This window comes from Tursiops truncatus, chromosome 1 (genome assembly GCF_011762595.2).
Source record: "Tursiops truncatus isolate mTurTru1 chromosome 1, mTurTru1.mat.Y, whole genome shotgun sequence".
NCBI classification, from domain to species: Eukaryota; Metazoa; Chordata; class Mammalia; order Artiodactyla; family Delphinidae; genus Tursiops; species Tursiops truncatus.
In genome coordinates, this window is record NC_047034.1 from 56,747,933 (window position 1) to 56,771,797 (window position 23,865).

At 34.4% G+C, this 23,865-nt stretch overlaps 1 protein-coding gene across 9 annotated transcripts in view; it reads right to left on the reverse strand.

The window, feature by feature from the left end:
• The window catches only part of SUCO (SUN domain containing ossification factor), a 75,942-nt gene that overhangs the window by 10,939 nt on the left and 41,138 nt on the right, over positions 1-23,865 (reverse strand). For 6 of the 9 annotated variants that reach the window (XR_012331562.1, XM_019918334.2, XM_019918337.3 and 3 more), the window contains 11 exons: positions 23,108-23,213; positions 20,551-20,571; positions 20,294-20,349; positions 19,453-19,544; positions 18,351-18,416; positions 12,809-12,877; positions 11,767-11,857; positions 7,629-8,786; positions 4,926-5,013; positions 2,106-2,210; positions 391-545 (listed from right to left, as the gene is read on the reverse strand). Coding sequence is in view for 8 of the 9 variants with exons in the window: in XM_019918334.2 (XP_019773893.1) it covers positions 391-545; positions 2,106-2,210; positions 4,926-5,013; positions 7,629-8,786; positions 11,767-11,857; positions 12,809-12,877; positions 18,351-18,416; positions 19,453-19,544; positions 20,294-20,349; positions 20,551-20,571; positions 23,108-23,213 (2,007 nt within the window). In the remaining variant the exon portion in view is untranslated. The remainder of the gene's footprint in view (positions 1-390; positions 546-2,105; positions 2,211-4,925; positions 5,014-7,628; positions 8,787-11,766; positions 11,858-12,808; positions 12,878-18,350; positions 18,417-19,452; positions 19,545-20,293; positions 20,350-20,550; positions 20,572-23,107; positions 23,214-23,865) is intronic. The other 3 variants (XM_019918341.3, XM_019918335.3, XM_019918336.3) reach the window with 2 other exon arrangements.

Below are 23,865 nucleotides of genomic sequence, written 5' to 3' on the forward strand. Positions count from 1 at the left end.
CCTTTAAATTCCACATTGAAGCATCTTTCACAACCATTTCAAGGGTTTTTATACACTTACTATCAGTGTTTTCTCTATTAGAGTCTATAGAACCTTCCAGGCATGCATAGGACCATCTCACTAGTTCCAATGATGTTTTTAACATTTTGGTTTCAAGATAATCATATGGGGAAAGAAATTATCTCAGTATCCTTTATTTGCTCAAATTTCTCAAAGGTATAAGAGGAACTGGACTTCCCTGGCGGTCCTGTGGTTAAGACACCGTGCTTCCAATACAAGGGGCACGGGTTCGATCCCTGGTCGGGGAAGTAAGATCCCACATGCTGCGCAGAGTGGCCAAAAAATAAAAAATAAAAATAAGAGGAAAACTGAAATATAATGCTGCCTTACCTTTTAGGGCTTGGATACTGGTTACTTTTAGGAAGTTTTGAAATATAATCTCCATCAAATTGAGAAGTGTTTCGACAACGCTGCATACAAAGCATCAGTCCCAAGATAACACAGAGAACCAAAGATATGACAAGATAGCTTTGTCGATCTGAAACCTGAGATGAGAAGAGGGCTTAATAATAATAATAATTTGAAAACCATATTAGAAAAAAATACAATGGGATCTAAAGTTCAAAGGACAAATCATTTTAAACATTTTTTTTCAGAGTGCTTCAAAACTGTAAATGCAGGGCATGCTCTTTGAAAATGTACTACAAAGGCAATGTTTTACTTTTTCTTCTCCCCCCTCCATTCTTTAAAAATTTTCAAACCTATGGAAAAGTTTTTAAAATAGTATAATACAATTACTATAATATAATATGAATTTCACCAATCATTAACATGTTCTTCAATCATTATTTGCCACATATGTTCCATTTTTTCATTTGTACTATCTTCTCCTTGGTAAGAAAAAAAAAAAAAAATCATGCTCTTACCTATCTTTCCCACCTTACAAAACTAAACCACTAATTGCCCAGTGATTTAAGCCTGGGGATCACCCTTAATTCCTCATGTCCCACATCCAATCTTTCAGCAAGGCATGTCTTTCTACCTCTAAAATGTATCCTGAATTCAGCAACTTCACAATGTTCTCCACTTCTAAAATCCTAGTCCAAGCCAACATCACCTCACCCAGGCTACTGCAATTGCCTCTTTAATTGGTTTCCTCCCCACTTCCACTCTTGCTGGTCTCTAAGAGGCAATTCTCTATAGAGCAACAAACAGGGAGTTTCTCAAAGTGTTTTCAATGAGATGATCCATGTTACTTCTTTACTGAATACTTTCAATGACCTGCAGTGATTAGAATAAAATTCAAACTCTATATTGCCTACAAAGGCCTACATGACCAGGTCTCTGCCAATTTCCTAAACTCATTTCTTACCCTTACTTCTCTCATTCACTCTGCTCCAGCCACACCGGCTTTCTTTCTGACCCCAAACACATTACACTGTTTCTAGTCACAGGCCTTTGCCCTACTTCTGCTACTAACAAGTTTGTTCTGACCCCAGGCTCTGTGTGGATGCTAACTCCTCTTGAGCACTCAGTTCTAATGCCACCTCCTCAGGCAAGCCTTCCAACATCACCGTAGCTAAAGCAGCAACACTTAAAGCACCACCAGTCCACACACACAAGTTTCACTCTCTACCCCACTGTCCGTCATATATATTTACTGTATGTATTCCCTCTCTCCCCCAGGTGAGAGGGCCCTGTGAGGCTAGTGACTCTTCACTGCTGTATGCCTCAACCTAGAACTGGACAGCTCATGCTTCACACATACCGGTAGCTCAATAAATACTGCTTAAATCAATGAAAAATTTGTTTCATTAAGCAATTAATAAGCCTATTTGAACTGAAAATGAAGTACATATTGCAACTACCAATGGTTTACAAAAGGCTTGACAGAATTGCTTTATAACTGTAATTTAGACCTAAACTATGAAAGCCGTGTTTTCCAAAAGTTTATGATAATTAATATATTTCCAAAACTTTAAAATGCCATATTCTGGTGTTCTGAAAAAGTTCTTTATAAATGACAATCTTCTTCGATTAAAGTTCTTAGATACGAAGCCTGCCTTTATGACACCATTTCCTACAATACCATCAATAACAATTACCTCATGTTTTAATTCTGCTACTGTTGTTGACAAATTTGAAACAAGCTGTGTCATGTTGGTCAGTTGTGCCTGTAGCAACTGGATGGCTTCAGTTTGCCGCTGATCCTATAATAAAGGAGGAAATAAATATTATTTTCCTTTGTGTTTCATGTGTACTTTAACTGCATTATAAATTCAAGTAAAAAATCTGGAAAAACTGTTAAATTCCTCAGGGCGGGGGACATATTAATAGGAAGCTCTTAATGAATGAATACTGTAAACTTGGACCAGAAATTAAAAAAAAAAACATAAACCACTTCAAGAATCTAAGACTATTCAACCTTCCTCCCCTGCCCTGAGCCAAAAAAAACAAAAGCCAAAAACCAAAAAACCTTTCACCATTCACTGCTACCATGTAGAATATTGTCTAACAGACGCTAATAAACTGCTTTTCAAGTTAATATGGGCTCCATATGTATAAACCAGTATATAACCAGCTATACGCAGAATAGTCACTTTGTCAAGCATGCTTTTCTGTTTTTTTAAACCAAAGCAGTCAATACAAAGACATGTTGAAAAATTTTTGAAGAATGTTTCTGGATATCAAGCAGGCTCATACCAAGAAGGTTTTAAAAGTTCTATTTCACAGCATATTAGGATGGAACTTAGGATGTCACATAGTCAAAAAACTACAACAGATCCTCTAGTCAACCAGTGAAAAGAAATTCATCAAAAACATCCATCTTTCCAGCTCTGAATTTTAGAAACTTTTATAATCAACAGACATGTCTTTATTTAAAATATCGCATGCATATTTTAGAGACTTATGCAACATACTCATGGTCATGAACCTACGTTAGGTAGACTGTACTGAAAATTTCAACTAACTAGTGAATTTAGGAAGAATGAAAAGAGGGCAGAAAGAAGTCAAGGAAATCTAACACTCTAATTTAGGACCCTCTATGAAATAGCTACATAACCATTTATTATTCTAAACCTAAGTTTTTCAAACTTAGATTTAAGTAATCTTTAAGTCTCCACTGTGTATATGGGGTTGAGTAGGCGGATGTATAAAACTGTAACAAGAAGTTTCACTTACTTCCCTCACTGTGATCCACTGTGGTACTTTCTATCCTACTTCATATTTTTAAAATGCTGAATGTGATTCATTAAACTGTTTCTTTTGACTCACTTTTGACAAACACTGAGAAATTCTAGACAGTTTTAAAAGATAAGTTATTACAGTTATTAAATTGGTTAACACTTCTAATCAAGATTTACTTCCAATAGTGTTAATGATACACAAGATTATTTAAAAGTACTTAAACAAGTCTTTAATAAAGCATAGATGTTAAATATAAAGAGAAAATACAGAGGGAAAATGTTAATGAAGAACTAAATAAATACTGTGTTCATGGGTCAGAGGGCTTAATACTATTAACATGTGAATTCTCCAAATTGATCTCTAAGTTCAACACAAACCCCATCAAGATCCAAACAGGTTTTTGTTTGTTTGTTTTTGGTAGCAACTGACAAGCTGATTCTAAAATCTGTATTAGTCAAATCCAGATTAGCCAAAACAATTTTGGACAAGTGCAAAGTTGAAGGATTCACTCTACCTGATTTCAAGAGTTCCTATAAAGCTACAGTAATCACAACAGTGCAGTATAAGCAAAAAGACAGATACAGATGAACAAAACAGAAGAGAATTCCAGAAACAAATCCACATGTATATGGTGAATTGATTTTCATCAAAAGCGCAAAGGAAATCCAGTGGAGAAAAGATAGTCCTTTCCACAAATGATGCTGGAAGAAAGGAATATTCATGTTTCTCAATCCCCTCCCTCACAAAAAAGGAACTTTGATCCATACTCTGTGACACGTAAAAATTAAAATGGATCATAAACCAAATGTAAAACTAAAACTATGCAAATTCTAAAAGAAAACAGAGGAAAACAATCTTTGTGACTTTGGGTTAGGCAAAGAGAAAACAGGTAAATTGGGCTTCAACAAATTAAATTCAGCTCTTCAAAAGATATGTTTAAGAGAATGACAAAACAAGTAATGGACTGGGAGAAAATACTTGCAAAGCCTGTCTCTGATAAAGGACTCATACTAAGAATATGTAAACAACTTTCAAACCTCAATTTCAGAAAGAAAAAAAAAGAGGGGTGGGGAAAAACTGTGTGTAGAACCACAATTATAACATGTCACAAACTGGGAGTAAGATGCAACTAAACTCTGCAACCTGAGGCCTCCTCACCTCACCTCACCTTCCCTTAGTCCCAAATAACCTTTTAGAAAAGTTAAATATAAAATTTCTTCATGATGGTAACACACTATAAAAACTTATTAATGAATATCACATTTAATGCTGCAATACTGAACTCAATCCCTTAAAATCAACAAGACAGGGGAATGGCCACTATCAGTCCTATTGCATCACTGTACAGCTCTAGGCAAGAGATAAGAGGAAAAAGGAAGAAAAAAAAAGGTATAAGGATTAAAAAGAAATAGAGCTGTTTATTTGCAACCAATAAAACTGTCTACACAGAAAACCACAAATGATTTTAGAGTTTAACAAAGTTGCCAAAAAGTCCACTGCACTTCTACACACATACACATACATACAAATCTTGAAATGTAATACAAATAATGCTCAAGAAAATTTTCTCTTGAGCAGATACTGATGCTAACAGCTAGAAAACATCACATTACAGCTTAATCATCAGCTATCAGGGAAAAAGTGAACCAACATTACTTATCCTTCTTACCAGAGAGATCCTACAAAATTCAATGGAAATTTATATAAAAATTAAATAAGATATGAAGATGACCAACCTGCTCCTCTGCTATTCTTGAAGTATTCTGAAGTTTTACTATTGTCATATTGAAAGCCTTTTGCATTTCTTCCATTTGTTTTCGGTACCTATGGAGTAAGAATTGATTTAAATTGGTTTTAATTTCTTATTTATTAATTTATTACTGGAAACACACTTCTGATTTCAATATATAAGATAAATCCGTATTTCTGAAAATGACTCTTACTGAACCCTGTGCGATACAGGAAAACTTACAAAGGTAAAATAAAGAGGTCCCTTGAGGTATTTGCTACCTCAACATCAATTCTATGTTCCTCACTGCTATAAAAGATTTACTAGTCGCATATATAGTCAATAATTTATGACAAAGGACCCATGAATATACAGTGGGGAAAGGACAGTCACTTCAATAAATGGTGCTGGGAAAACTGAACAGCCACATGCAACAAAATGAAACTGGACCCCTATCTTATACCATACACAAAAATTAACTCAAAATGTATTAAAGACTTGAACATAAAACCTGAAACAACAGAACTCCTAAAAGAAAACACAGGCGGTAAGCTCCTTGACATGAGTCTTGGAAATGTTTTTTGGATTTAACACCAAAAGCAAAGGCAATAAATGCAAAAAAAACAAGTGGGACTACATCAAACTGAAAAACTTCTTACAAAGCAAAAGAAACCATCAACTTAATGAAAAGGCTACCTAGAGGCCTGCGCTCTAGAGCCCACGCACCACAACTACTGAAGCCCGCACGCTCTAGGGCCCGCGTGCTTGCAACTACTGAGCCCGCACACCTAGAGCCCGTGCTCCGCAACAAGAGAAGCCACTGCAACGAGAAGCCCCGCACCGCAACAAGAGTAGCCCTGCTTACCACAACTAGAGCAAGCCCACGTGAAGCAACAAAGACCCAATGCAGCCAAAAATAAATAAAACATTAAAAAAAGAAAATTGGCAGAGAATCTCAACAGACATTTTTCCAAAGAAAACAGATAGATGGTTAACAGGTAATAGATGAAAAGATGCTCAACATCATTAATCATCAGGGACATGCAAATCAAAATCACAATGAGTTATCACCTCACATCTGTTAAAATTGCTATTATCAAAAAGAGAAAAAATAACATGTTGGTGAGGATACAGAGAAAAGGGAACCCTTGTACACTGTTGGTGGGAACGTAAATTGGTGCAGCCACTATGAAAAACAGTATGGAGGTTTCTCAAAAAATCAAAAATAGAACTGCCATATGATTTAGCAATTCCACTTTTGAGTATTTATCTGAAGGAAAAAAACACTAACTTGAAAAGATATCTGTACCCCCATGTTCAATGCAGCATTATATACAATAGTCATGACCTGGAAGCAAACTAAGTATCCATCAATAGAAGAATAGATAAAGAAAATGTGGTATGTGTATACCAAGGAATATTATTCAGCCATAAAAAAGAAGGAAGTCTTGCCATTTGCAACAACATGGTTGGACCTTGAGGGCATTATGCTAAGTGAAATAAGTTAGACAGAGAAGGACGAATATCATATGATCTCACTTACATGTGGAATCTAAATAAAAGGAAAAAAAATCTTGAACTCATAGATACAGAGAACAGATTGGTGATTGCCAAGGCGGGGGTGGGCAAAACTGATGAAGCAGGTCAAAAGGTAAAACTTTAAATGAATAAGTAACAGGAATATAATGTACAGCATGTTGACTATAGTTGATAATATTGGATCGTATATTTGCAAGTTGCTAACAGAGTAGATCTTAAAATTTCTTACCACAAGGAAAAAAGAAAAGTTGTATGTGGTGATAATATTAACCAGACTTATTGTGGTGATCATTTAGCAATATATACAAATATCAAATCATTATGTTATATGCCTGAAACTAATACAATATTATATGTCAATTACATCTCAATTAAAGAAAGATTTATTAGTGATTTCTGTGGTTCCTTTAGTGGGGCAAATAGGTTGGGGGTGGGGAGAGGCAAGAACAGGTATGATGTAGGCATGCACACACACCCACAGAAAATTTGCCAATAAATTATATGTATGAATTAAGAAGAAACCCCTTTTAGGATATAATGATGACCGTAGTGACATTTCATCAGCAGCATTTTAATTTAAGAAGATTATGAAAAGGTAGCATTTCAGAAATTCTGGGCATTGAGTGCCTAGGTGGTTACAAAATGTTGGAAAAGCCCTAAGGATGCTGGATACTTAAGGAATAAAAAAAAAAGTAAATAGGCTTAAAAAGTGGAGAACTGTGCCTGAGATCTTCATCACTGCATAAGCAAACTGGCATGGCCTCTGGCATTTTTCTAATCTTCACTTATTTAAACTCTTAAAAAATATCTGGTCATGTTCCACATAGAGCTTTAAAGTCTATAGACTAATTTTTCCCATGAGTGCTCTGGGAATCAAACAGCAAAAGTGGCTGAAGTTAAGCAACAGAAGAAAGGAGAAACTGATTATAGATAATTCAAACTTGTTATCAGCCTAATAATAGTCACTTAGTAATACTTCCAGAAAAGGAAATCAATTCTTAAGATCACTGATCAACATCCAAATAACTTTCTTTCTCTCTCCAGCTAAAATGGTGCTTATTACTGTTATACCATGAGATAATTAAATCCTCTCCTTCTCTAGTCACAGATTATACTTTGCTACTTAACTCACTGTGCAAAGTGTATTGTGCTAATTCATAATAAAGCTTACCTTTGGCTAAGTTCCTCCAGATAGCGACCACTGAGAGACATGTTAACTTCTAAGGCTTTAATACGGTTATTAAGTCTCATAAACACTGATTCCTTTTGGTTTGATCCATGTATAAGATTTCCATTAGCATATCCTAGATCTGAAGAATTTTGTAATTCAGCATAAAAATCTGTAGCTGTCCTCTGTAACCCTCTTAAAAGGGCATCTTCTGGAGACTGTTCTTCCTCTTTTGCTTCAGGTAATGAAGAAGAATCCACAACAGGAGTCAAAATTTGCTTTGGTGTGTCAGCTATGTTCATTTTGGCTTCCCCGTCTTCACTGTCTGGCACAATAGCTGTGTTTACAGGTGACACTATTGTTTCGGATAGCTTTGTGATAATTTGCATGGAGTCTTCTTTTACAATATTATCCATTACTTCATCAAGTTTTTTTGTTTCATAGATCACAGTTGGTTTCTCTATAGAACTAAAACTGTCAGACCTTTTTTCTGTTTCATTATCAACCTCAACAGAACTCTCTTGGGGAATCACTTGTGATGGTGTACGCCCTGCCTCATATTTAATAGGCTCAGATACTTCTATTTTAGATAATGAATTGATTTCTGGAGTAACATCTAAGAGAAGAGACTGAGAAAGAGTTTGAGGATGGCTTGGTTCAAGTTCAATTGCATCTAAAGTGTGATTAATCAAACCTCCCTGGTGCACACTACTTAAGTCACCTAGAACAACAGTTTCAGCTTTCTTTTCTTTACTCTTACTGTCTGGTTCTCCAGCTGGAGGTTGCAATACTGAAACATCTACTGATTCTTCAGGAAGTACTAATGGTGATTGAGCTGACACAAGATACTCTTTTTCTTTACTCACAGCAGTTCTGCTGCGTTGCCGATAATGAGCAACTCTAACTGAACACCATTTATATATGTATTCCGAAAAACTAGAAATACAACAAATTGTGGTCAGTTCACTGCAAAATATTTGTGTCTCTGACTCAAACCAAGGTGACGTTTCATCCTCTTGTTCACCACTACCCAGAAGGGTCACTGTAGAAGGACTTGCCTCCTCTTCCTCTTCTTGAACTAGTTGTACAATGGGACCCTCTTTTGTAGTATCTGGTGATGATGGCTCTGTGTCATGTACAAGTCCTTCAGTAGTTACAAACCTAGAAATACATATCCATAATTATGTTTAAGGAAAATAAATGTATCATACATAAGGTAAAAGGAACGCTGGAAATACAGAAAACACTCAATTTACTTTGGATGAATTATTTCCCTTCAAATCACTTTCATTATAAAAACAGTATTACTCAGAAATGGTAACAGAAAGATAATTTATCAAGTGAACAGCCAGATAATTCAAATCACCATATTTACCAAATCAAATTTTTCTTTAAACTCTGTTTAAGAGTTGTTTGTATGTGAATATTTCCATTTACTGAAAGTTTCATGTAACTTTCCTCCCATAAATATTCACCAATATTACAAGACTCATCACCCCTTATATCAGAAATTGAGCTACCCAGAGCTAGTCCCAGAGCTAGAACTAGAAGGCAGGACTCTTATTATGAATGCACTTTGTGCTGGAATATCCTACTTTCAAAAGGCAATTACTGTTGACCCTTGAACAGTGCATGGGGAGTTAGAATTGTCGGCCTCCATGCAGTATAACTTAGTCAGCCCTCTATATCCACAGTTCCTCTATATCCACGATTCCTCATCCACAGATTCAACCAACCAAAATCATCTGTACTGTATTTCATTAGTATTTACTAATGAAAAAACGCCATGTATAAGTGGATCCGTGCAGTTCAAACCCATGTTATTCAAGGGTCAACTGCAGATTTCTCAGAGATTATTTCTCTATGGATGATTTGAGGAATTTCAACATGGCATCACACACACACACACACACAAACAATTATCTGCAAAGGGAGAAGAAACATATCTCCACTCCCCCCAGATAATCTCAGTATCACCTTGGCTAACTTTCAATTGTTGAAAGCTAAATACTTAACCATTTTAATGAAAATCCTGACTAATAATAAACTAGTAGTGCCACTAACCCAGTCCTATCTTTGGGCTCTGGAGTATGTGTGTAGGGTAGGGAGAGTGAGAAATGGAGCAGGTGGGAACAGTGTTATAAATTATAATATCTGTGGTCCCTTCCAAGATAAAGATAATGAATTTCCGGGTGCAGCCCTTGCAGCACCAAAGGTATAATTTGAGAAAACAAAGTAATTTCAAAACCAAAAAAAAACCCTTCATATGCAAATTTTCCTACTGTGAAACACTACTAAGAATGCCAGGAAATGTCTTCAAACAAAGCCTAATATCAAAATAGCAAAAGTAGGAATAAAAAAGACAATATCTAAAAGCAGGACTTTCATCTTGTTGATAATAAAATAGTAAATGGACTAAACTAAAACATAATTAGGCTATGCTTCCCTAAATAGATGATATAGATACAGATATCAATATATAGTCACTATACAACATTTCTTACATACTCAGGTGGTGTACTGCTTATTATCTACCAAATAAATTATAACAGTAAAAAGGAGGAATGTCTGAAGAAGGGGAGGGAAAGAAACTAAACTGAATTAATTTGGTAAAAATTAAGTTATATAACATATATATATATATATATATATATATATACACACCCTAATCAGAGTTACACTTTAAAAAACTCAAACCTGGGAAAAGAAAGTAAGTCATCTTTTCATAACTTTAAAAGTGATACCCTATCATGGATTCTTTTATTTTCTTCAGAGGACTGCAATATAACCATCAAAAAGAATTTAAGACAAACATACATGAAGAAACATTAAGTAAAGAAACAAACAAGTATGCAAGAGTATCTATTAAAAAACTCTAATATAGAAAAGTAAAAACTGCTACATTAGCCTGATGTGATACCTTTCAACAAATATTCATACATATGTATGAGGGGTGAATGTGTATAGGTATATATGTGCCTATGTGTGTATATGTGTGTAAAATGAAATTAATTTCATTTAGTTTTGAAAAATAAGACATACTATTGATATATGTTATTAACTAAAGAATTCAGTTACAAAAACCGGTCAGCTCCACATAACTAGAAACACCAAGAATCTCTATCCCAAAGAGATTTCTTAGGACCTTCTAGGAATCAATAGCACATAATGCTATATATTTCACTCTGATCACCCAATAAATATCTTTAGTCACTTTCAGGATTAATACAGGAAAATACAAATTTGACACTGTGCACTTCAAAGCACAAAAATCTCATTTTTTAATTAAGATAGTACTTAGGAATTACAGCTTGAAGCACACCCACTGGAGGTTTCATTAGTTATAACCCTGAACTAACTGCTTCTTGTTCAAATATCTTATCCCATTAAGTAGAGTTCCTCTGAGAGAAAGGGCTGTCAAAGTTTACAGGGAGTATATCCAATGAAATATATGGAAGTTACATTTGTAATAACTATATCCAAATTATCCCAATTATTGTCCCAATAACCCAAATCATTAATGAGCCTATCTATTATAGATCAGAAGTTGAGGTACCGACAAACCTTAATCACCTCTGGTATAAAGGGCCAAATGAGGTTATTTCATATGTTACCTACATATATACATCCCTGCCCAAAGTGCCCACTGCACCCTGGGAAAAGACCTATATCATTCGATTTCAGAAACTGAACACTGTAAGAGTATGCTGTGTGGCAAACAAATCATTTAAAAATCACTGCTCTAAGTATTTCAGGTACCCTTTTTAGCTTTCTAGGCATAGCATAGATACTTAATCAATGCTTTTAAATTTGAACTTAATAAAAACAGGTCTTTAATATTTGTCCTCAAACTTATACCTGCAGAGTTAGGTTAATTATGTGCAACAAGGAAAAGATTAAGTATTGTAAATAATAAAAGTAACACATAAAATCAAAACAACAAACATTTGGTCTGGAGTGAAGTGAATTCCCAGTACCCAAAAAGCAACTCAAAGATGTTTTAAGTGGCTGTGGAATATCTGTCCCATGATCCAGAGCTTTCTATAGATAATCATTTCCCACAAGTTACAAGTACCTTTTTATGTACAAGTATACTTAGCTTTCCATCTTAATAGAACTCTAATATCACAATATAACTTACTCATGTGATGGAACAGGAGTTGAAACAGGAGCTGATTCAGGCATTTTAGGTGCAGTTGTGGCAGTGGCATTCTCAGATATACTTTTATTTCCTATTTTAAGAAAGATGCCCATATTGAGTTTAATTTTAGAAAGCTATACCATGAAAATATTTCACTATAACAAATAAAGGACTTTAGTTTTTCTCGAGAAAAAAAGTCAAATACGTTTACTACTGCAGACTTTGTGGGTTTTTTTCATAAAGTTCTTTTGGAAAGAAATAATCGTAGAACGTCACAACTACAAGTAGTGCATATTCTTTCTCAGCTTCTCAGATAATTAAAGCAAGTAAGATGACTACGAAATTTGTGTAATCTTACATGATTAATAAGACACCTGAGTTACTAAAAGAATGAGAAGAAATGGGTCATTTTAAGTTTGCACTTGGAACTAAATTTTTTTATTGAAGTATATTTGACATACAATATTATATTCATTTCATGTGTACAACACAGTGATTTGACATTTGTATACATTGCAAAATGATCACCACAATAAGTCTAGTTACCATCTGTCACCATATTGTACTTCCCATGTTGTACATTACAACCCCATGACTTACTTATTTTATAACTGGGACGAAGTATTTTTGAAAACAAAAAAGGCAAGATTGTTTCCCGTTGCTAATAATATTCTTATCTGACATTCTTTAAGGAAATAATTGCTTTCTTAATTGAATAGCTGTTTGATAAATAAAAGCATACTTGAAGTACCTCTAGAGCAACAAAACCTCAGGAAAGAGATAAGGGATAAAATCATTACTTCTACAGCAGGGAAGAATCAAAAAACAAATTCATGATTTTATATAGACAGGATCCTATTTATTAAAGAGAACTTGTGAAATTCAAATAAGCAATGAATAATAGAAGACTGCTAAGTTCCTTTGAATGGTTTCTATATTTCTAAATGAAAAATCAAATTGCTTGGCTTATTAATTAATTTTACTAACTAGGAAAATCCCTGGAGTATCATATATTTAAAAGACCCATAAAATGATTAGGTACCTTCTGTCAGGTCTTCAGTTTTTGCTCCCAGAATATTAGCGGCAATATTCACCATATTTAGAATGGCATCTAAAACAAAATTCAATCAGAGAAAAATACCAATACACCTAAATATTTTCATAAAACTCAATATCAGATAGTCAAAAACCATTTGTAATGGTCTTTTTTCATTTTTTGGACTAATTACCTTTTTGCTTGCCTTACTATGTAAGTCCAATATAGGACACAAATTTCAGGCAAAAAGTATTACGCATAAATCTGAATTTTTATGTTCAGAAGGATTTTAAAATTTAATTATACTTTTTTGTAAAACTTCCCCAAACCTTTTAGCAAACACTACCTTCAGCATATTATAAAATTCAAGTATAATTCAACATATAGCCTGTACTGAGATAGGAAAGCAATGTGACAACCAAAATTTGTATTTTATAGAAGTCTTTTTTTCTTTAGAAAGGGGTTTTACAGTTTAAATCAAAAACAAGAAAGCCTGAAGAAATAAAAGTTTTTCCTAAACATGTGACTATCATAGGTAAAAATAAATGAAATGGGAAGATTATTATCCAAAGGGCAGCAGAAAGACTTTATTTTCAACTAAAATATCTAGGTAATACGCTTAAATCCAAAATGATACTGCATAGGATCATGTATTTGATGACTTTTAACAATGTTTTATGGCCAATAAATGACATAAATTCTTTAGTGAACTGGATGAGTATGGGCAAGGGAAGATGAATTGAAAGTCAAAGACATAAAACTTAGCTGGCTGGGAACAGAAGACTTCCTTCTAGTAATATAATGTAATTTCAAGGGAAATTAACTTCCAACTCCAATCTAATCTCTGAAATTCTATTAGAAGTTAATTCACCAGGTATTTATCCTATTAAAATACTAAGATCTGGCAGGGGCTACATATTAAGCCTCATCAGTTTTTTCCATTTTAGTTTCCTTTCCTAAAAGAGATCCATAGAGTTTTCATCACACTTTCATGAAAACCATAGATGTGAGAAGTACAAAAGGATCTAAAGAAGTAAAAGCTAGCACATCAGGAAGGCTGGGAACAAGCCAAGCACTGTCACCTGGCACTGATACTGTAAAGATATGCTTTATGGCAGGTAAAAATAGTATATTTTAGACTTTTAAAAGTGATATCTGGTAGACAGTTATTAATTTTAATCTTTACATTAACTATGATTCTATATTCTGAAAGACAATAAGCAGTGGTACTTTGTTTCCAATCATCAGTTTGACACACAAAAGCTTTATATTTGCTTTTTAAATATCTAGGATTACAGGTCAACCTTGCCCTTTGACCTGGCAAACTGTTAAACAGAGAAGCAGTCTTGGATCTTAGGCTAAAGAGATGCCTCAGCATGAGATAAAAACAGGAATGGAAACTCTATTTTCTTACAAACCAAGATAAAGTAGCAAAGGAAACTCTGTTATTTCCTCATAAATACAATTTTAATGTCACCCAATACTGCAATAGTACTATGTGATCCTCTACTTAGCCTGACAGCTGAAGTTCAGTCAAAACTGATGGCTTGGGCTTCCCTGGTGGCGCAGTGGTTGAGAGTCCGCCTGCCGATGCAGGGGACACGGGTTCGTGCCCCAGTCCGGGAAGATCCCACATGCCGCGGAGCGGCTGGGCCCGTGAGCCATGGCTGCTGAGCCTGCGTGTCTGGAGCCTGTGCTCCGCAACGGGAGAGGCCACAACAGTGAGAGGCCCGCGTACCGCAAAAAACAAAAAAAGCAAAACAAAACCGATGGCTTCACAGAACCCAAATTTTGTAACCAAGTCTATATTCTAAGTCCCTTGTGCTTCAAAGGGCAATCTTACCACAGGTTTCAAACTTTCTGCATTAAAATTTTCTGGTATTATTAACAATTAAAAAAAAATCTGTTATCTATTAATCTGTGTAGAGAAAGAAGCTTTAGAGTATTACTTTTTAACCTAAATTTTAATACTAGTACCTATAATAAGGAAGATTTATGCTACCCATCATTTTAAAATATTATTATCATCATTTCAGGGGGCCACTTGATAACAAAAGCAAAATCTGGCAAATTTCTTCTTTCTCAGCCCATCTAACCTGTAAGAAAGAATCTTGCTATGTTCACAGAACAATGACAAATACAACCTTTTTCTTTTGTCTTTTGAGAGAAAGGAGCTTTGTGAATTTTCTTAACCATTCTCACTTTGCATCCGAACACGTGACTGCTTGTCAGGACGATAATCTGGCCACTAAAAAGCCTTCAGAAAGGCTAAAGGGTAAAAGTATAATTTGGAATATAGTGCCAAATGAGATATCCATCCTTAATTTCTCATGGATTAGCCAACTCCTTTCTCTTTGAGTTGGGCAACTATTTATCCCATCCCATTCCTTTAGGGATGAAATTCCCCTAGGGACCAAATATCAATATGTTATACTCAGTCTCCAGCACACCAATAGCTCTTTTGAGAGAGGAAACAAACTGCCTACGCTACAACACAAGACAAACCAATGAAAAAACTACTTCCTCCCATGTGTACTGAGCATGCCTACCTTCATTCTCTTTTCTTTCTAGGACCTTAAAATATAAAAAATACTCTGACTTAAAACAAAAACTATACTTTGTCTTAAACATATACAGAAACATAAACAGAAACCTGGACTTTAGCAAATCTGATGATTCTAATAAAATGCAGACCACATATAGGAGTAAAGGCAGACTTGCAAGAATGTCAAGGTAGAGAGTGGTCAGGAAGAGCCACATGACCAAGCACAAGTAGAGCAAAGTGATACAAAGAATTTCTGGTGATATAAAATATTTAAATGTTCTGGTTCAAGAATGTAAACAAAAGATTCAGGCAGGGGCTTCCCTGGTGGCGCAGTGGTTGAGAGTCCGCCTGCCGATGCAGGGGACACGGGTTCGTGCCCCGGTCCAGGAAGATCCCACATGCCGCGGAGCGGCTGGGCCCGTGAGCCATGGTCGCTGAGCCTGCGCGTTCAGAGCCTGTGCTCCGCAACGGGAGAGGCCACAACAGTGAGGCCCGCGTACCGCAAAAAAAAAAAAAAGATTCAGGCAGAAGAGTTGCCAGAACTGGCATATGTAAAAGCCAAGAATGCTGCTCTAAAATAGTAGTTTCTCCCTTTCTGGCAGTTTAGTAAATTATGTAATATCAACAATGTCTAAATATGCAGCATGCATGCTCTTTGACAACCAAGTCCAATCAGAAGCAACATACTCTGGTGAGGTATATTTCCTATGACTACTAATTGCTCAACAACAAAAAGAAAAAAAGAGTTTCTCTTTAGATTAAAGCCACAGGATTCTGTTTTGGAGACATTACATAAATACTGAAAATAAATGAGGTGCAAAATTGGCCAATTTCAAGCTAATTTAGAAAGTGGTGATGATTATAGTCAAATTCAGGCATTCCAGTGCCAGAGACTAGCTCTTTGGCCTGATTCCACATTGTTATTTACGCCTTAAAGTTATACTACGTTGGAGGCAGTAACTAGGTCAGGCTCAAAACCAGTCCTAGACTGTTCAGAGAAAACTAGAAGGATACAGGTATAGAAGGCAGCAGTGTTAGGTCATGCCTATAAACTTTATGACAGCAGTCTTATCACTCAGTTACTACTGCCTCTCTTGTTCTGAAACTTCAAGAAATAGAGATCTTTTTAAACCCCATTTTTCATGCTTAGGCTCAGCTGACATCCTCCCACCCATCTTGTCTCACTACACAAAATCTTTCAACATCTAGAACACTGGAAGGTAAATGGACTGTCCTAGAAAGCCACAAAAAAGAAAAATGATGTGTTACCAAGAAACACACCTTCGAGGAAAAAGATCCAAAGAGTAGGATCTAAAAAAATTCTATGTCTCATTAATTAAAATAATATATTAGTCAGAGAAGTGATTACAAATAGGGAAATGTCCTCCACTGAAAACGTGTTAATGGTGTCTTGGAGTTAATCCCATAGGAAGATAGAAAAAGAAAGCAAGAATATCAACAGTTTTCCCTTATCTAAAACTTCTAAGTCATTAATTCTGGAAGGTGCCTCTTCCTTCCCAGTAACCATTGGATACTAGAGAGCTTTTAGTCTGGGGCTATTTTCTGACCCCATAAAATAAAAATTCCTCCTCACAGCTAAGTCAGCATTACTGAGCTATGATATGATGACTATTATATAACATAGAGTTTTTTATTACAAATTTAAGGACATGAACAATAATATTAATATCCAGATAAATAAAATAGCATCATTTTTTCACTCCTAAAAAACTATACACCATAGCAGTGAATGAGGCACCTGTTTTAATGCTATCATCAGCTAGATATAGCTAAGGAACCTACTTAAAAGTAGTCTATAATATCTAAAATGTCAGTTGACTAGCAATAGAGTAAAACAAAATATATTGAGCTAATCTGTAACAAGGCTAAAGAGTACATAAAAGCATTCCCTTTATGCAGGTATTTTTAACACTCTTCTTCCTATTCCCTAAAAAGTCCACTGAAATCTATAGTCTTCTATGGAGAGGAAGAGGACACGAAGGGAAGAAAGGGAAAAAAAGATGAAAAGAAATAGAAGTGACTCAACTCCATATACTGTAGCCACCCAAATATCTACCTAAAGTATATGTACTACTGGTTGAGTATCTTAAAAAGCTATAAGGACAATGTACACAGTGAGACTGGGATTCAAGCAATTCAACTCACTAAAAGAGAAATGCACAAATAGTTTTCTATTTTACTAAGACTTACTTTCATTAAATTCAATTATTAATCTCCAAATAAAAAGAAAATTCCTTCAAGTTCCATATTCTTCAGGAACAACCAAAGATAACAAACATAAAATATACCTACCTTCATTCTAACAGTAAAACTAAAGTGTCAGTCGGTAATGGTCTTTCAAGGAGTCTACTTAGTTAGCCTACCACTAAGTTCGGATAATAGGTTGGCATGACAAGAAATTAAACAACTAGTATGTTAGTCATTGTTTTTTTTTAGTTTACAAAGAGTATATTGTTATTGCTATTATTGTTACTGGTTGGGAATCATCATTATTATGAATAAGAAACAGACTTTATGTTTTATAATTAAGTAGGAAACTAACCATACCCATACATTAACAAATCCTCATTTGGTAGGATTTCATTGATGAGTACCACCTCTAAAACTAATTCCTTTCCCATTCAGTATGATTACCCAGATGCTCTTACTCATATGGTCTAGGACTTCTTTAATAATTCTTTCCCCAAGTAAATTCACAGCCCATTCTTCACTGTAAGGAATTTGCCTAAAAATATAACTGCTTAATTTTAGAAGAACCAACTTTTGCTTGCATTTTTCCCTCTCTTGTTTTCATATATTCTTCCTATTTTATTTCCACGGAAATACTTTTCAAAAGTATTTTCTTTGATTTCAACACAAAGTTTAACACTGGGAGAGCAGGAGCCCCCTAAACTATACCACAACAAAATGTTCACATATGCCAGGAAAAAAAAGTTGAGAAATACTTTAATTTTAGTGACTGACAAAACCCAAAATACTCACTTGTAGCAGATCCAAGAAGATTTTTTGAGGATTTATCCTCCCCAGTATTATAATCCAGTGGGTAATCTGTTCAAAGAGAAAATGAAGGTACTTATGCTAAGAACTATCTCCAATATGTTTAAAAGCTCAAATTATATCCCGTCAAAGTCAGCTGACATTTAAAACAATTTTATAATTTTTATTATACATCTAAAACACATTCACAAAAAGAAAATGAAATTCACAAGCCATTTATCAAACAGATATAAACCAAGGAAAATATTTCTACTGCTTACCAAAATTGTAATCACATTTGTAAGACTTTTATTCAACCTTTCAATGTAGTTTACCAACCCCTAGTAAATGTCTTCACTTCACTTATGGGAAAACTAGGGAAGGGAAAAATTAGGTTTTTCAGACTACAGTTTAAGACATCTTAAAACAAGAACTGGATAAAGTAGAAATGGAGGGTATCATAAAACCTTCTCCGACCTCTGCAGGTTCATGGGAGTTTCTCAAAAACTCAGGCCTCAATATGCTTGCTCTGAGGCTAAAGGCAAATCAAAGAAATTAATTTTCAATTCTACTATTTCAGTTGCCTTATGAGTAACAGGTTTTGGGGGCTGGCATTGGGATATAACCATAATTTATAGCACTGATGTTATGGAAGGGAGTTCCAGTCACAAATAACTGATTGATAAGCTTGGAAAACAGCTCAATTTACAAAGCAGAAAATTATTTTAGAAAATAGGTTTAAGAAAAAATTATAGTTACTAGGGTTAAAAACAAGGAAAAAGGGCTTCCCTGGTGGCGCAGTGGTTGAGAGTCCGCCTGCCGATGCAGGGGACACGGGTTCATGCCCCGGTCCGGGAAGATCCCACATGCCGCGGAGCGGCTGGGCCCGTGAGCCATGGCCGCTGAGCCTGCGCGTCCGGAGCCTGTGCTCCGCAACGGGAGAGGCCACAACAGTGAGAGGCCCGCGTACCGGGGGGAAAAAAACAAGGAAAAAACTAAAGACAACCATCACATCGATTTTTTTAAGTGACCTACATTTACCCATTACCATTAGATTTTAAAAAGAAAAAAATAATACATAAATAGTCACTGTTTTAAAGTCACTTACCATAGTCCTCATCAAATAGTTCTTGACGTTCTGACTGGTACTGGGAATCAGCAATCTCTTCATATTCTTCCACCATGCTAGTGCCAAATACCCTATTAACAACAATTTCATTAAAGTCTTTCAAAACTAAACAGTTGTTAAGACTCATCTCTTCATAATAAATGACAAAATATAATAACTGTGGTTATGTTTTGAGGGCCATTAACTTCTGGACTCAAAAATAATGACCACTGTTTCTCAATCCACTGTTCCCATTAAAATGTTAATCTATTTAAGGCATTTAAAGATACAATGACTGGGGCTTCCCTGGTGGCGCAGTGGTTGAGAGTCTGCCTGCCCTGCCGATGCAGGGGACACGGGTTCGTGCCCTGGTCCGGGAGGATCCCACATGCCGCGGAGCAGCTGGACCCGTGAGCCATGGCTGCTGAGCCTGCGCGTCTGGAGCCTGTGCTCCGCAACGGGAGAGGCCACAACAGTGAGAAGCCCGAGTACCGCAAAAAAAAAATAATAAAAAATAAAAAAAATACAATGACTAAGTTTTCTATCAGTCTAAAATGTTTCCATATATTTTCATCACATCAAGCAAGCTAAATCGAACACATAAAATGAAGGTTCTTTTTTCTTAAAGGAAATTTTTATATTTTTCTAAACGGTATTCAAGAGTAAGAAAGGTATAGTAGCTTATATTTCTTTTTTGTTTTTTTTTTTTAGTAGCTTATATTTCTATGGTGCTATCTTCACATAGCAGAACATTATTTCTTCACTTTAAATATAGTGGGATTTTTATGTATCCCTTTTTTTCTTTTTAAACCACTCAGTAAATATTTTAATTCTGTATTACCTTATAAGGCTTAATGGACAAAAGTGCTCTGATCCAAAATGTGATACCAACTCCACCTAAAGAATAAAAGCACATGAAATGGGAAGCCAGTACAGTGCATGTGAGATTATCTAACAATATATTAATTTTTTATTATAACATTTCTAAAAATAAAGTCCTCATTTCCCCAAAAATCAATACTTGTAAAGTTTTGCTTTTTGCCATAAATAATATGCCATGCCCTGTTATTCAATATTGCAAAAGAGAAGGTTGCTAACCTTTATGTACTTGATGAACATCTGAAGCAAGAGGAAGGAAAAGAAAAAGAAATCAGTTCCAAAGTCTGGATAACATACCATAAGCAACATTTAATATTTGTAAATTATTATATAATTAAGGAATAGAAAGCAATGTACTGTGATGGATAACATTGTAGTACTCTTATTTCTTTGCAGAAACCAAAGCAATGATTTAAATTTTTACCAACACAACTAGAAAGTATAGTCTAACTATAATGAAATAAATTAACTTTAACCTAAAATTCATTGCTGCTGTTTTATTTATCCATTAGATATGAAAGCATTCTAAAAGTAATTATAAAGAGTATCTAGAAATAACCTGTCTTATATTACTTTAAATATTATAGATATGTTATCATGTATATACCCACATATGAATTTATATATTGATACATATGCAGCTACACATATCTATGAACATTCATATTGATAAAAAAATTAACTAGCATAATATGAAATACTTATTCTTGCACAGTACTGTATACAAATTGTTTTAGGGAAAGCATGAATTTTTGATATGCTATGCTATTTCAAGTATAACTTATAGAAGTAGAAGATATTTATCAATACATTTTTAAAATACAAATTATTAAAAAGTATTTTGTAAATCTGGATTTAGTTTTTTTGGGATGAAGAAAACCCAGGTAAACTTACATAACATTTATCAGTATAAAATAAGAATCAGAAGTAAATATTTTTTGCTTTCAGACTTAATTCTACCAAAAAGGGCTTTTAAGAAAACCAACCATCAAAATGCTCTATAGTCTCCCATCATAAAAAGGACAAAGTAGGGAGTTTTATATGGCATTTTTTGTATCACCAATAAAATGTTTTTCCATTATTAACAAAGTAGATGATATAAAGAATGATTCTTGGAACTATTTTAACATGTCAGTTGTCTTAATTGTAAAATTAGGTACACTTGTTATCACCTGCCAAATTATTTTTAACATTTTTTTTCCTCATCACAGTGTAGAAACTGTGCTATATAAAAGTCATTAAACAACTGTTTCAGTATTCACTTTAAAAGAAACTGAAAATGTACCTTTGACTTTTCTGAACACAGCTGAATCATTAACTGAGAATATCAACTGTACTTTAAAAACAGCATTTTTATAAAATCATTTTTATACGGAGACTAGGAATACTACAAGTTTACCCATTTACAGAAGCCAATTTAATACATGCTTAAAAAAGACATAGACAGTAAAATCCCAAAAGACAAGTAGGTAGCTAAGTTTTCACACTTAAAGAAGAAAAGATTAGAAAGAAAATTAGAGCTGCTGTCATTCCAAAAGGTCTTATTATTAACACAGTTGTACTTTAAGGTATGGCTGTATTATTTTAAAGAAAAAAAGGAAGAAATAAGAGGAGTAAGAAATTCCCATATTTTGTCTAAATTCAATTCAAGAGTAATTAATTCTACTTTGGTAGATAATTCCACCTCTACATTGGGGCAGGAAGCAGCAGGAATTTATTTATTTATTTATTTTTTATTTTTATTAAGAGTATAGTTGACTTACAATGTTGCGTTAGTTTCTGCTGTACAGCAAAGTGTTATCAGTTATACATACATCCATTCTTTTTTAGATTCTTTTCCCATATCGGTCATTACAGAGTATTATATAAGAGTTCCCTATGCTATACAGTAGGTCCTTATTAGTTATCTATTTTATACATAGTAATGTATACATGTCAATTCCAGTCTCCCAAGTTTTCCCTCCCCGCACCCTCCACTTTCTCCCCAGTAACCAAAAGTTTGTGTTTTGTTTCTGTTTTGTAAATAAGTTCATTTGTAGCATTTCTGTTTTGTAAATAAGTTCATCTGTACCATTTTCTTTTTTAGATTCCACATATAAGTGATATCATATGATATTTATCTTTCTCTGTCTGACTTATTTCACTCAGTGTGACAATCTGGAGGTCCATCCATGTTGCTACGAATGGCATTATTTCAGTCTTTTTTATGGCTGAGTAGTATTTCTTTGTATATATGTACTACAACTTCTTTATCCATTCCTCTGTTGATGGACATTTAGGTTGCAGCAGGAATTTAAATGGTTAAACCTTTATTTGAAATTGTTATTTAGACATAATATTTCACTTGAGTATACAAAAGGCAAAAAGCTATAATGATAAATAACTAGATATGAAAATGGAAATGATATTAGATTCTAACAATCAGAACTGCTTTAAAGACTGCAGTGACTAACTGACTTGGGTTTTAAAATATAAAGAAATATAATACTATAAAAATGACATTTTATATCAAGACTCCCAAAATATTACAAGTTATAATTTGGAATTTCATCAGAGCCACAGATATCAAAAAACTAGCCTAGGTTTCCAGTTATACAAAAGGGACTTTATTAGTATTTGTCCCATAAAATAATATATAAAGTAAGAATTGTTTTATTAAAAGGAATATTGCAGTAAATTTCCTCTTAATTTTTCTTATTTCTAAACAGGTGAGGTACAAAGTATGAATAACAGGTATGTTTCATTATAGAACATAGTTCTGCAAATATGAACATACCTTCACATATTTTGCATACATCTGTTCATCTAAAGGGAAACTCTGGACATTCCTCTCATCTCTACCATGGAAAGTACCCAGCTTAATCCATTTATTTGTGGGGTATCTAGAAAATATAACATATAAATATTCCTTTTTAGAAAATCATAAATCACATATTGAGAGGTTCCATCATATTTTCAAAAGAGATCCTATTGCATTATTTTTCCCCTCTCCAGGTAAACACACTCACTTAACATAGTTTAAATATGAGTTAAGCATCGAGTTGAATAAATACATTTTTCTCTTCCAGTTAAACTCTGACAGGTTCTTCCTTATGAGAAAAGATGGTCTTGAAAAATTACACCATTATCAAATAGAAGACAGAGGAAGACAAAAGTAGGACCAGGACTGCTTCTTGGGGTTTGGGAGGGCTTCCAAGTAAACTGGAGGTTTTAAAACAGAAAGTAGCCAAGAGATTGTTTTGGAAGAAAGAGGTACTATTCTTCATGTACCGATAAGTGTGTGATGACATGAAGTATAAGTACTGGTGGAAAGGGAAAAAGAAAAAATCCTTTCCTATATTTGAATTTCACAGCTCTTATATAGCTTTTCCCCCTTTAAAAGGAAATCTAATGTAATAGTACAAAACTATTATTTTTACTACAGCATTTAAAGAATCCCTCAAAGTAACGAGTGTTCTCTCATCACATAAAAAAAAACACTTAAGCTGTCAAAGCTGAATATTCATTTGACATATAAGAAAATTACAGCTTAGA